General features: G+C 42.8%; 1 protein-coding gene across 3 annotated transcripts in view; it reads right to left on the bottom strand.

Annotated features, from left to right (window-relative positions):
* rad50 (RAD50 homolog, double strand break repair protein) overlaps positions 1 to 14,531 on the bottom strand; it is a 141,320-nt gene that overhangs the window by 18,657 nt on the left and 108,132 nt on the right. For all 3 annotated transcript variants that reach the window (XM_048543747.2, XM_048543748.2, XM_048543749.2), the window contains exon 23: positions 2,477 to 2,562. In XM_048543747.2, the coding sequence (XP_048399704.2) occupies positions 2,477 to 2,562 (86 nt within the window). The remainder of the gene's footprint in view (positions 1 to 2,476; positions 2,563 to 14,531) is intronic.

The following is a 14,531-nucleotide window of genomic DNA, read 5'->3' as shown; positions in this document are numbered from 1 at the left end:
TAACATCACGGCTCCGGAACTCAATCCCTCTACCAATAAAACCTAACACACGGTATGCCTTCTTAACAGCACTATCAACCTGGGTGGCAACTTTCAGGGATCTATGTACATGGACACCAAGATCCCTCTGCACGTCCACACTGCCAAGAATCTTTCCATTGACCCGGTATTCTGCCTTACTATTATTCCTCCCAAAGTGAATCACCTCATATTTATCTGTATTAAACTCCATTTGCCACCTTTCGGCCCAATTCTGCAGTTTATCCAAGTCTTCCTGGAACCTGCAACATTCTTCCACACTGTCCACCACTCCACCGAAATTAGTGTCATCCGCAAACTTACTAACCCACCCGCCAATGCCTGCGTCCAAGTCATTTATAAAAATTACAAACAGCAGTTGTCCCAAAACAGATCCTTGAGGCAAACCACTAGTGACCTGACTCCAGGCTGAATATTTTCCTTCAACCACCACTCGTTGCCTTCTTACAGAAAGCCAGTTTCTAATCCAAACTGCTAAATCTCCCTCAATCCCATGCCTCCGTATTTCCTCCAACAGCCGACCATGCGGAACATTATCAAAGGCTTTACTGAAGTCCATGTACACCACGCCAACTGCCCTTCCCTCATCCACATGCTTGATCACCTTCTCAAAAAACTCAAATGAGGTTTGTGAGACACAACCTGCCCTTGACAAATCCATGCTGACTATCTCCAATCAAATAATTGCTTGCTAGATGATTATAAATCCTATCTCTTATAATCCTTTCCAAAACTTTGCCTACAACAGACGTAAGGCTCACTGGTCTATAATTACCTGGGTCGTCCCTACTGTCCTTCTTGAACAAGGGCACAACATTTGCAATCCTCCAGTCCTCTGGTACTAAACCTGGAGACAGTGAGGACTCAAAGATCAAGGCCAAAGGCTCCGCCACCTCCTCCCTAGCGTCCCAGACAATCCTCAGAAAAATCCCATCCGACCCAGGGGATTTATCTACCCTCACACCTTCTAGAATTGATAACACCTCCTCCTTACTAACCTCAATTCTTTCAATTCTAGTAGCCCGTAACTCAATCATCTCCTCTACAATATTCTCCTGTTCCTCAGTGAAAACAGATGAGAAATAATCATTTAGCACCTCTCTGATCTCCACAGGGTCACACAACTTCCCACTTCTGTCTTTGACTGGCCCTATTCCTACCCTAGTCAACCGCTTATTCCTCACATGCCTATAGAAAGCTTTAGGGTTCTCCTTTATTCTACCTGCCAATGTCTGCTCATGTCCCCTCCTTGCTCTTCTTAACTCTCTTTAAATCCTTCCTAGCTAATCTGTAACTCTCCTGACAACAGCCATCTTCTCAAGCTTAATGATTAATGTGCAAGAAATTCTGTTCTTGCCAGTGCCCACTCGGGATTGTTGAGGATCTGCTGAGATCAGGTCACAGGTTGAGGAATAATAGCTGGTATAGCAGTGAAACAGATGATACGTCGTCAATGAAAGTAAGAGTCTCAGGGCAGAAACTTCTGGTTTTGATGGGTAGTTCATGTGCTGCCTGTATTAGTAGTAAAACACCTTTGCTGACTTTTCAAAGGAAGGCATGCTGTATGTTCTGCCCATCAAGGAACTTGGAAGGTTGCCCTCCCTACTGAAGGCCTCATGATATGATGTCTTGCTGGCCAATTGAGAGGTACACCACTTTAAACCATGCTCTTTAGAAAAGGAAGCTGCTGTCTTTGACACTGCAGTGAAACACACTTAAAGCCTGAGGATCTATTTTCCCTCATTAGTTGCTAATGAGCTGTGCTTCTGATCCATTAATTTGAGAGATCTGTTTTAATCTGTTAATCAGTCATTCTGAACCACTTGGAAGTAAAAGTGCTTAGATAAGGAGGTCTAAGTGCAGCAAATCCTAACAAATCATCACAGCGAATCACGTAAACAGTGACCACTGAACAGCCTTCCCAGTTTTTCCCTCCAGCCATCACACCAATTTTTTTGTGTCTTTGTGTGTGTACAAGCAGTTGGCCGGGGGGAAGATTGAGTTGGGGCTAAGAGTTACATGTTGACATTTTATAGTTGCCTTTTGTAGGTAGAATCTATTTATTTCAAATCAGTTCTTGTCACGGACAGAAAGGTGATCCTTGTTTCTTTTAAACTGGGCCTAAAAGAAAGACAAATTGGGGAATTTTGAGTGCTGTTCTAAAATATTTAACTTTTCTGACACTCTGAAGTATAGCAGAGTTTTATCTTCACTGTGTATCTCAACGAGGTACATAAACTCCCGTCAATAACTCTGGCTGGGTTTAAAAGTATGTTAAACCCTTCCTTTCATCTCAGAGGAGTGCAAGTTATTTTAAATTTTCCTCTTGACCTTAGAGGTAAAATCATGTTTGTTCTTCCTCTGTTGCACTTTATGAGCTTCAATGTTAGGAAAAGAAACCATGAGCGCCACCTGCAGGACATCTTATGGGTTGTACCTTGACCTCTGTAGGTGCTTCGCCATAGGTCACGGATAATTTTGTTGATTTCTTCCATCTTCATACTATGGAATCGCATGATGGCTCTAAAAGAGAAATGAGCAAGAGGGGAAACCAAAATTACCACCACATGAACCAGGCACACTTTGTTCATCGCCATCAAGCAAATCCTTCTGGAATCACAGAATTCCTACAGTGTGGAAGCAGGCCATTGAGCCCATCGAGACTACACCGCACCCTCCCACTGAGCATCCTACGTAGATCCACTGCCTACCTAGTCCCTGTAACCCCGTATTTCTCATGGCTAATCCCCCTAACCTGCACATCTTTGGGCTGTGGGAGGAAACTGGAGCACCCGGAGGAAACCCACGCAGACACAGGACGATCATGCAAACTCCACGCAGACAGGTGCCCAAGGCTGGGTCCCTGGCGCTGTGAGGCAGCGGTGCTAACCACTGTGCCACCCCTCTTCTGTTACAAATCCTACAAGATGAAATTGGTATTTTTATATGCTAGCATTCTAGTTGTCCGGATACATAGCAAATACCGAAAATGTACTTAAAAGGCTAAAACTAACGTTTTCAAACTTCAGGGTTGAGTTTCAAACCTACTTCAGAGGTAGATAACCACCCACAATAAATGGTTTGAACATGCTGTTACAGCACATCAGCCCACTGAAGCTGTCCAAGCAACACAACAGTACTTGCATGAAAATAACCCATTAGCACTTGCTTCCGCAACTGAGAATAGCATTAAGCTGGCTTCCTATAGGTCACTAAGAAGTATCCCTTTCTCCTATGAATGTTTGATCAATTGCTATAAAGTTTGTTGATAATTTCCATAGATGAGTTTATAATTACAGTCCCCAAATATGAATGCAGATAAAGGTCAGGTGGATAGACAAGTCACACTGTATGGCTTCGAAGCTAATCCCAGCTCGTGTCCAATGAATTATTTCCTGAAGGAGAATCATCCTTGTTATTTATAGAAACATGGATACAGCCATTACTGATCTATTGCACATGCCATGCACCATACATTCAAATTACTGAATAATTAAGATTTTGAATTGTGCTTGGCAAGTCTTATTGACGATGCATTTAAACATTTTAAAAGCAAAAGGTAAATTTGATTCATCCCATCTGGACCATAATTTTAGATTGGCAACAGCAATCTGTGTTTCCACGAAGGTTACTGTTCAGACCCCGCAGGCACTGAATGACCTAATGTGACATATTCATGTGCAACGATGGTTTGCCTAACCTCACAGCCTGCCGGAGAGACAGAGACAGCTTCTAGTTAGAGTGGCAGTTCGCAGATAGCGTGGAATAGTGACTGCCATTTACAAGTGAAGGAGGAGTGTGTAAATACCACTTTGATTTAACACACTCATTCATGCAGAATGGGACAAATGCATCATGTAGGCAGACGTGAGGCAGTGGTAGGGGGTTCAGTGGAAGTGATCATACTGGGAAAGTGTTGATTTAAAGAAACTGGTTCTAAAAGAGATCAGTTGAGGGATACAAGGGTGACCATGGAAGATGTAGTTCTGACCGTGTGCTTGGCAAGGGTCTTTCCCTCCATTTCGAACATTCCTATTGACTTTAAATTCTGACACATTACTGGTTTTGAAATAACTAAAGAAGACCAGGACGTGCCGTTTTCTCAAAAAGCATGAACTTGACGGAAAGGCCACCTTTTAATGGATGCATCTCGCATGATCAAAAAGGTGTTAACACTTCCTGCATCTACCGTTCAGCTCTTTGGAGGTTGTGAGATGACTCAAATTACTAATCATAATAACCTGACATGGTTGACAGAATATTTATCTGATTTAAACAAAAAGATGCAATCAATGTGTTTTCTTCTTAACCAAACTTCAGTAGTTTTTGAGAGCTGACAGAAATGAGTCATACAACTTTTCCAAACTTAATTATGTGCAAAGAATATCTGACATTGCAACTTTTTTTGAAAAGGTTACTACCCTTCATTCCTTGAAGGTACATTGTTCTTACCTTGTTCGAAACTTTTAAAGGGCTGTATTCCTTGTAAAAACTACCAATTTATTGTGAAAAATAAAGCAGGAGAATTCGGGCAGAGGCTCTGAAAATGTGACCATCAGATTAGTGCTGATGTAGTGACAGCTTGTACAACGGAAGCAGTCTCAATCAAGAACTGTGTGCATGTGAAGTGACTGAAACATTGTTTTTGTAAAACACCACATCATTTTTACACTATACTCGTGGGATCTCTAGCTGACAAGACTTGTCTGAGGGAGACTGGAGGTGCAGTGGAGGGCTTTGTAAAGGGATTAAGTACTTCAACTCCAGAGATGGAAGACAGAGGTTTGGGGCAATATCCACAGTTTATAGAAATAGAAAGGTGGAAGCACCATAAACTGCAAAAGGCTATAGAACTTGACAACACAGTTCTTTGAAGTTTGTGTCACATGTGCACAGAGTGGTTAAAGTGGTGTTTAGCACGCTTGCCTTTGCTCAGGACATTGAGTACAGGAGTTGGGAAGCCATGTTGAAGTTACAGGACATTGGTGAGGCCTCTTCTGGAGTACTGTGTCCAGTTATGGTCACCCTGTTAAGGGGAGGATATTATTAAACTGGAGAAGGTTCAGAAAAAGATTTACAAGAATGTTGCCAGGAATGGTGGGTTTGAGTTATAAGGACAGGCTGGATCTCTTCTTTTCACTGGAGCGTAAGAGGTAGAGGAGAGACCTTAGAGGTTTATAAAATCATGAGGGGTATGGATAAGGGGAATAGCAGGTGTCTTGTCCCCACGATGGGGGATTTCAAGACCTTGGGACATATTTTTAAGATGAGAAGAGATAGATTTAAAAAGAACGCAAGAGGCAACTCTTATTTTCTAAAAAAAAGAGTTCTTTGGAATTTCATTTCACACACACATTTTACTGACATTTGGATGACTACATTAATAATAAAGATTAGGGGGAATATGGGTCAAGTGCAGGCAGTTGGGATTAGTTTAGTTTGCAGTTATGGTTGGCATGGACTGGTTGGACCAAAAAGTCCTTGTCCATGACTCTGTAACAATCCAGCAATAGTACAGAATAGTTCCTCTGATGGGAGACTTTGATCAAAAGTTTTCTAAAAATCCAAATATACATCACCAACTTCCCTTCATCAATTTTGTTAGTGACATCTTCAAAAATTTCCAAAAGGCCTGTTAAACACTATTTTCCATTTGCAGCTCCATGCTGACTATGCCCAATCATGTCATTTTTTTATCCAAATGGCCATTTATTATGCCAATTGATTCTGGCATTTTTCTGATGACTGATACAAGGTGGGTAGATTCCTTTTTATTCCCTTGCTCTTTTCTTTTACAATAGTGGGATGATACATGCAATTCTGCAGGAATTAGTCCAGAATCTGTAGAATTTCTGTCAATGATTACCAATGCATCAATTATCTCAACAGCTACCTTCTACCATGGGACTTGCCGATTCCTTTTGGGAAACTTATCAACTTACAGCCCAATTAATTTCTTCAGTACAACCTTCTTACTAATACTCATTTCCTCTAATTCCTCGCTTTCCCTAGTCACTAGGATCTAAAATACTGGAAGATTTTTTGAAACTTCTTTAGCATAGACAGACACAAAGTAATCATATAGCTTCTATTTCCCATTATAAATTCTCCTGAATACTTTTAATGGACTTACATTCATCTCAGCTAATGTTTTTAAAAATATACCTTAGAAGCTGTTGCAGTCCATTTGTATGCTTTTAACAGATTCCTATGCCAACTCATGCCCATTTGCCCACCCCCACCAGTCCCACTGATCTTCGCATTCACCCTGTTAACTCAGTGTCAATTCAAGTAACCACTCTGTCATTCCATCTCCAATTTACCCATTACCCAATTCACATGCTGACAGTAAATAAAGCTCTCTGTCTATTACGGACATTGAAAAGCACACACACTGGTATAAACACAAAACTGTACATTAAATTACTTAAAATCTTTGTAAACAAACATTCCCAATCTCTAAGCAGTCCTATCTGTCCATTACAATGCTCACTTGATCGGCATCCTATTGTGAAAATGGCAGCTTTGTGAAATCAGTCATGTAGCACAATCCTATACTTTAGGAGATCATTCACTGCCAGGTTTGACAGTTCAATAATCATCCTAAACATCACCAGAGCAATGGGATAGACTGTCCACAGGACTATGAAGCAACACTTTCTCAGCAATAATCTACTCACTGGCACTCGGTTTTAGTTCTACCAGGATTACTGACCTCCACAATTACAGGAGGCAGCAATGGCCTAGTGGTATTATGACTGGTCTGTTATTTCAGAGACCCAGAAAATGTTCTGGGGTCCTGGGTTCAAATCCCGCCACAGCATATGGTGGAATTTGAATTTAATAAAATATCTGGAATTAAGAATTTGATTTTCACGGCAAAACAAACCATCTGGTTAACTTTAGGAAAGGAAACTGCCATCCTTACCTGTTCTGGCCTACGTGACTCTAGCCCCTCAGCAATGTGGTTGACTCTTAACTGCCCTCTGAGCAATTAGGGGTGAGCAATAAATGCCACCTAGCTAGCAACACCCTCATCCGGTTAATGAATAAAGAAAAAAATATATAAACCTGGTTCAGATTATAGATGAAGAGCTGAACTCCAGAGGTGGGATGACATCTGGGCAGTATGTGACAATGAGGCATTAAGGATTCCCAGAAAATCTGGAAGATAGGAACTGATAGCAAAGGGTTGGTCGTGGTTGTTGGAGGTCAATCATCTCAGCCCTAGGATGTGACTGAAGGAATTCCTCATGGTATTGCCTCAGGCACAACCAGAAGGACACAAGTTTGGACATGCAATAATGTTCACATGATGTTCAGCATCATTCACTTCTTCTCAGATACTGAAGCAGCTCGTATCCATATTCACCAAGACCTGAACAATACTCAGATTCGGACTGATAAGTGATAAGTAACATTTGCACCACATAAGTGACAATGATAAGCTCCAGTTTGGCAGAACTGAATCATATATCCTTGATGTATAAAGAAATTACCAGCACTGAATCCCCTACTATCAACATCTTGGAAGGTTACTAATGACCAGGAAATGAACTAGGCCAGCCATATAAATAACATGTCTCTAACAGGAGGTCACAGTAGAATCTCTACAATCACCAACTCACCAGCTGTATCCCCAGTGCTTGTCCACCGTCAACAAAACACAGAGCAGGGGTGTGATGGAGCATTCTTCACTTACCGGATGGATGAAGCTCTAACAACAGGCATGAGAAAAAGATCAAAAGTACGATGCTGAGATAGAGCACCAGCCATCATCATCATGAATGGCACTGGAGGCAAACTGAGCCAAGTGGCCTACTCCTGCTCCCCTTTCCTGTTTTCCCTTTAGGGCAGGAAACCTGCCAACTTTACCCAGTCTGACCTAAAAGAGACGACAGGTTCACAACCACGTGATTGACTCTTAACCGCCGCTTGGGTGGACTAACAAGCAAGTTACTTCAAGGGCAGTTAAGAATGGACAACCAATGCTAGACTTGCCAACTTTGCCCAAATCATGAGAAAAAAATGCAAAATCACAAATAAGATTCCTATGTACATCCTGCATCCAAAGCAAAGCAGAGCTGACGATTACTTTCTGAATAAAAAAGTAAACAAAGGGACACACAAGAGATCAAACTGACAACTCCTGATTAAAGGACTCTAATTAATAGAACACATTACATGCTACCATGATCACTTCATCCTTTGCTGTATGTCTGAATCTGTATACAACTTTATTTAACAGTACAAAAGGGAAACAAACAATATTCAGCACAACCTGCAGATCTACTGCAAAGCCAAAAACAAAGATGCTTTTCTTGGACAAACACAAAATCAAATGACTTTTGAAATACTAGGAGGTACACTGCAAGTCTGGCAACTACCATCTCCTATTTCCAGGCTTAATTCTTCCAACGTTAGGTACAGCTGCAAATTCCTTTGGGGTTATTGCAGAAGAACATTAAAATGCTAGCTTTCCAAGAACATGTGAACATAAATATAGCTGTCACTTCGATGGTTTATGCAAAATCATAGAATTATTACTGAAGGCAGCCATTCAGCCCATCGTGCCTGTACCAGCTCCCTTATCTAAGCCGATCTTTTGCCTTTTCCCCTTATCACTGCACACCATTAATATCCAAATAACCATCTGATGTTCTTCTAATACCTCGAGTGAACCTGCCTCCACCACATGTCCAGGCAGTGAACCAGACAGTTTGTTTTTCCTCTCACATAACCCCTTTGTTTGTCCACCCATCATTTTAAAAGAGGTGTTTATATTTTGAACTGAATTGTCTTGTTATTGGTCCAAAATTAAAATACAAAATACTTTATATAAAATGGTATATAAAAAGGTTATAAAATGGTCTTCCATTAAAGGATAATGACAACAGTATCAAGGATTTGAAAGGGGAGATGCACAGACACGGTTTTCTTGGCTGGAGAAGCCAGAACAACGGGACAAAACTTTTAAATTCAGTTCAGACATATCAGGGCAATAAAAGTTTTTGCACATAAAACAGTAAAACTGAAAAGCTGTTGATCTGGGGGTCAACTGGTAACATAAAACTGAGATTAACAATTTTTTGCTAGGTAAAGGTACTGAGGTAAATGGAACTACGGTGAGGTAATCTAGTTGAACTGAACTGATTACAGTGTGCATGTGGTTGACAGAAGCTGAACAAATAATGTTTGCTTAATATTTTACCTGAAGTATGTGCTTGGAATTCATTCAATTCACAACTACCTACCAGATTTTCAACTCCTGACCCAGTACTAAATGCATTATTTGTAATAAATTATGTACAATTTTATTTAAGCTTACTAATTTTTGAATTTGAATCATTCAACATCATCTACATCAGTTCAGGTTCTTCCATGATCCCAGTTTGGAAATAGAGTATAAGAGGTCTTGTTTATAGATTGTGAATAAAAAGATTTAATAATATGCTTTATATACAATCTTTGGTAACTGTGCTATCTTTTATATAACGCAAGAACATAAGCAGCAGGAGTAGGCCCTCTAGCCTACTCAGCACTCTTGGTCTCAAAATTATACAGTTATACAGCTTGGAAACAGACCCTCCAGTCCATATTGAACATAATCCCAAACTGAACTAGTCCCACTTGCCTGCTCCGGGCCCATATTCCTCCGAATCTCCCCTATCCACTTCACTCATCCAAACGTCTATTAAATAGTAACTGCGCTCACATCCACCATTTCCTCAGGAAGTTCATTCCACATGTGAACAACCCTCTTTGTAAGAAATTTGCTTCTTATGTATTTTTAAATCTCTCTCCTCAAAAATATGACCCCGATCTCAAAAAAACCCCACCCTAGGGAAAAGACACCTACCATTAACCCTGATATGAAAAGTGAAAGGAAGGTTCTTGTACTTAAATTGATTATTTTTCCTGATCGTGCTATCAATGGATACAAAAGACAATTTCTGATCATTCAGCATTTCACAGTTGTTTAAATGCAGATTTTGATACAAGATCAATGATCAGCACGCTTCATCAGTTCTTTAAATTAAAATGAAATTACATAAAACAGTTATCATTTCCTGTTTTGACAGATCTCACTGATTAATCAAACCTTGTCTCAAAGTTGCTGTGAATGATCAATTGAATTTTCAAAAATATACTAAGTCTAGTTTAAAATGTGTTTCCTCAGTCGGAATCTTGAAAACTCCATGCTTTTCTTTCAACGCTTTTTACAGAGTTTTAAAAATAGAAAACATCAGTATCTGCACATTGAGTATCAAGAGTGATATTGTCTACAGTTCAGAGAGAGAGACAATGTAACTTGAGGAAAATTGTACAAAAGATTGCATTTTTATAATTCTATGATTCAACACAATGTTATCCAATACATTAGTCAGCAACTACATGTGGCTAACTGTATTCCTGAATAGCAAATTAATTTATGTTTGACAGATTTATCAAGCGCGTGATAACAATACTCATGCAGGTGGCATACGCTGGTGCACTTTGGCCTTCTGTAACAATAACGTACCTGAACTGGGTACCTAAAACAAGGATCACCACAGCCGCAGCTGTGGTTAGTCAGTGGTTGCTAATGGAGAGTGACTGGACGAATGTCTAGTGCACCACCTTGTGAAATCCTGAGGTTTCTGACACAGAAAAGTAGCAGCAAAGATCTCAAGAAAAGTTCTAGTTGAGGCATTATGATTAGCCTTAGCTCCTGTGAAGAGGAAGATGAGTAACATCAACCCTTGCTTCTCTTCATTACCCAATGACCGCAGAAAATGTGTGGGGAGATCATCTTGGGGCTGGGAGCAGCACTGCTGCGTCAAATAACCTGACTAGTATGTGATGCTGTGATAATGGGAACTGCAGAGGCTGGAGAATCCAAGATAATAAAATGTGAGGCTGGATGAACACAGCAGGCCAAGCAGCATCTCAGGAGCACAAAAGCTGACGTTTCGGGCCTAGACCCTTCAGAGAGGGGGATGGGGTGAGGGTTCTGGAATAAATAGGGAGAGAGGGGGAGGCGGACCGAAGATGGAGAGTAAAGAAGATAGGTGGAGAGGAGAGTATAGGTGAGGAAGTAGGGAGGGGATAGGTCAGTCCAGGGAAAACGGACAGGTCAAGGAGGTGGGATGAGGTTAGTAGGTAGGAGATGGAGGTGCGGCATGGGCTGGGAGGAAGGGATGGGTGAGAGGAAGAACAGGTTAGGGAGGCAGAGACAGGTTGGACTGGTTTTGGGATGCAGTGGGGGGAGGGGATGAGCTGGGCTGGTTGTGTGGTGCAGTGGGGGGAGGGGACGAACTGGGCTGGTTTTGGGATGCAGTGGGGGAAGGGGAGATTTTGAAGCTGGTGAAGTCCACATTATACCATTGGGCTGCAGGGTTCCCAAGCGGAATACGAGTTGCTGTTCCTGCAACCTTCGGGTGGCATCATTGTGGCACTGCAGGAGGCCCATGATGGACATGTCATCTAAAGACTGAGAGGGGGAGTGGAAATGGTTCGCGACTGGGAGGTGCAGTTGTTCATTCCGAACCGAGTGGAGGTGTTTTGCAAAGCGGTCCCCAAGCCTCCGCTTGGTTTCCCCAATGTAGAGGTAGCCACACCGGGTACAGTGGATGCAGTATACCACATTGGCAGATGTGCAGGTGAACCTGTGCTTAATGTGGAAAGTCATCTTGGGGCCTAGGATAGGGGTGAGGGAGGAGGTGTGGGGGCAAGTGTAGCACTTCCTGCGGTTGCAGGGGAAGGTGCCGGGTGTGGTGGGGTTGGAGGGCAGTGTGGAGCGAACAAGGGAGTCGCGGAGAGAGTGGTCTCTCCGGAAAGCAGACAGGGGTGGGGATGGAAAAATGTCTTGGGTGGTGGGGTCGGATTGTAGATGGCGGAAGTGTCGGAGGATGATGCGTTGTATCCGGAGGTTGGTGGGGTGGTGTGTGAGAACGAGGGGGATCCTCTTTGGGCGGTTGTGGCGGGGACGGGGCGTGAGGGATGTGTTGCGAGAGACACGGTCAAGGGCGTTCTCGACCACTGTGGGGGGAAAGTTGCGGTCCTGGAAGAACTTGGACATCTGGGATGTGCGGGAATGGAATGCCTTATCCTGGGAGCAGATGCAGCGGAGGCAGAGGAATTGGGAATAGGGGATGGAATTTTTGCAGGAGGGTGGGTGGGAGGAGGTGTATTCTAGGAAGCTGTGGGAGTCGGTGGGCTTGAAGTGGACATCAGTTACAAGCTGGTTGCCTGAGATGGAGACTGAGAGATCCACGAAGGTGAGGGATGTGCTGGAGATGGCCCAGGTGAACTGAAGGTTGGGGTGGAAGGTGTTGGTGAGGTGGATGAACTGTTCGAGCTCCTCTGGGGAGCAAGAGGCAGCGCTGATACAGTCATCAATGTAAAGGAGGAAGAGTTGGGGTTTGGGGCCTGTGTAGGTGCGGAAGAGGGGCTGTTCCACGTAACCTACAAAGAGGCAGGCATAGCTGGGGCTCATGCGGGTGCCCATGGCCATCCCCTTAGTCTGTAGGAAGTGGGAGAAATCGAAAGAGAAGTTGTTGAGGGTGAAGACGAGTTCGGCTAGGTGGATGAGGGTGTTGGTGGAGGGGGACTGGTCGGGCCTGCAGGACAGGAAGAAGCGGAGGGCCTTGAGAATCTAGTTTGTTAGAATTTAGGAATATTACAGGGGACATTATGGAGCTGGATGCATCCTACAGGCTACTAGAGGGTGCGTAAGGGGCACAGGGCACATTTACAGGAAAATTGCAGTCTAATTGGACAGCTTTACCTAAAAAGCCAGCATAACACACGTTTTCTGGTTCTGTACGATTCTGTGTGCTTGCCTACGCAGATTAGTTGATTAGCACCATGTGACATATCCAGTCATCTATTTTCCTGTTCTGAATTATGCTGAATTTTTGAAGCATATCTGCATGATCATTATGAGAAAGATTGGGTTACAAATGTGATAGTTTTAAGAAAAATATGTTCTCTGCGAAATCTTTCATTTCTTCCTGCAAGGCCTTAAAATCACCACAATGGTTTCTTTTTCCCTCCAGTGCCACCTCCACTGACTCATGTAAACCTAAAATGGTATCAGTGACGAGGCATTTCCGTCCACAGACAAATCCGTCACGTCACCATCTCCAGTGCATTAAGGAAAATCTCAACACTCTCTTGCTGTGTGAACTCCGATTTCTTTGCAGCCAAAACTGGAATGCCCAGGTCTTCTGCCTCAACATTATGTTTCTGCTGCTATCCACAATACAACACCCTTCGGAAATAACTTGGAAGGGGAAAACCGTGTTCTGACGCAGGGTGACTGGAGTCCATACGTTAACTGCCTTTCTCTTTCCATGGATGTCGCCAGGCCTGCTGAGTTTCCACAGCACTGTCTTGTTTTTGTTTCCTCTGGAACCTCCTTAATTTTGGAAGATATTTAACATTTGTGCATTGAACAGAACTAACATTTAAATAACACCCATCAGGAATACCAACGCTCCTCAGGTCCAATATAAATTTAATTGGATTTGGGAATCATTCAGCAAATGCAACCTGGGCCACACTAACAGTTTATTCTCATTTTTTCCATTGTCCTCTTAATGTTAAAATCAGGTTGGACTGGATACAAGATTTTTTTTCCTTAAATATTGGGCAATGGCAGTCCATGCCAGGTACAAGTAAGATGGATAGCAAAATAAAGGTGATTTTTATTTTCCAATCTTGATCATGGTTTCAAATCTCTCACCATCACTGTAACTCCCTCCAATAGAACGCAGAGAACAGGAGCAACAGTCGTTCATTTCATGCCTCAAGCCTACTCTACCACTCAGTACGAGCATGGGTGGCTCTTCTACCCCAATGCTACGTCACTGCAGTATACCCACATTCCTTAGTATCTTTAATCTCTGGAAATCTATCAATCACTCTCAATATACACAATGACTGAGCCAGCACTGCCGCTTGGAGTAGAGAGTTCCAAAGATTCATTGCTCGGAGTGGACATTTCCAAAGTTTCACCACCCTCAATTCTCCTCGACTCAATCCTAGATGGCTCCCTCTTATTCTGAGGCTATCCTCAGGTTGTAGAACTGTAAGAGCAACCGAGCAACACCCTCACCTCCTCCCAACACCCCGCGCCCCCACCTGCCCCCACCCCACCGCCGTCCCCACACTATCCCCACACCGTCCCTGTCCCCACACCACCCCATCCCCCTCCCCCGTCCCCACACCGTCCCCCATTCCCATCCCCATCCCCATACCACCCCACCCCGGCCTTTTAAAACTCAGAGTGATGATTTTTCAAAGTTACCACACAAAACTGGTACTGGAGAACCTTGGAATTGAAGGCAGCATAAACAACCAAGCTACAAAAAGATCACTCGTGACAGCAACAAAAATGTCAGCAACAACAATTTTAAAGAAGGCCGGTTTAATTTACTACTTGCCTTTAAGTTTTTAAACACAAAAGATGCAATTCCAGGCTACTGAATTGTAACAGCCACCCCTAA

The sequence above is a fragment of the Stegostoma tigrinum genome, chromosome 13, assembly GCF_030684315.1.
Source record: "Stegostoma tigrinum isolate sSteTig4 chromosome 13, sSteTig4.hap1, whole genome shotgun sequence".
In the NCBI taxonomy this organism is placed as follows: Eukaryota; Metazoa; Chordata; class Chondrichthyes; order Orectolobiformes; family Stegostomatidae; genus Stegostoma; species Stegostoma tigrinum.
This window is presented reverse-complemented; position numbering and strand designations above follow the sequence as displayed.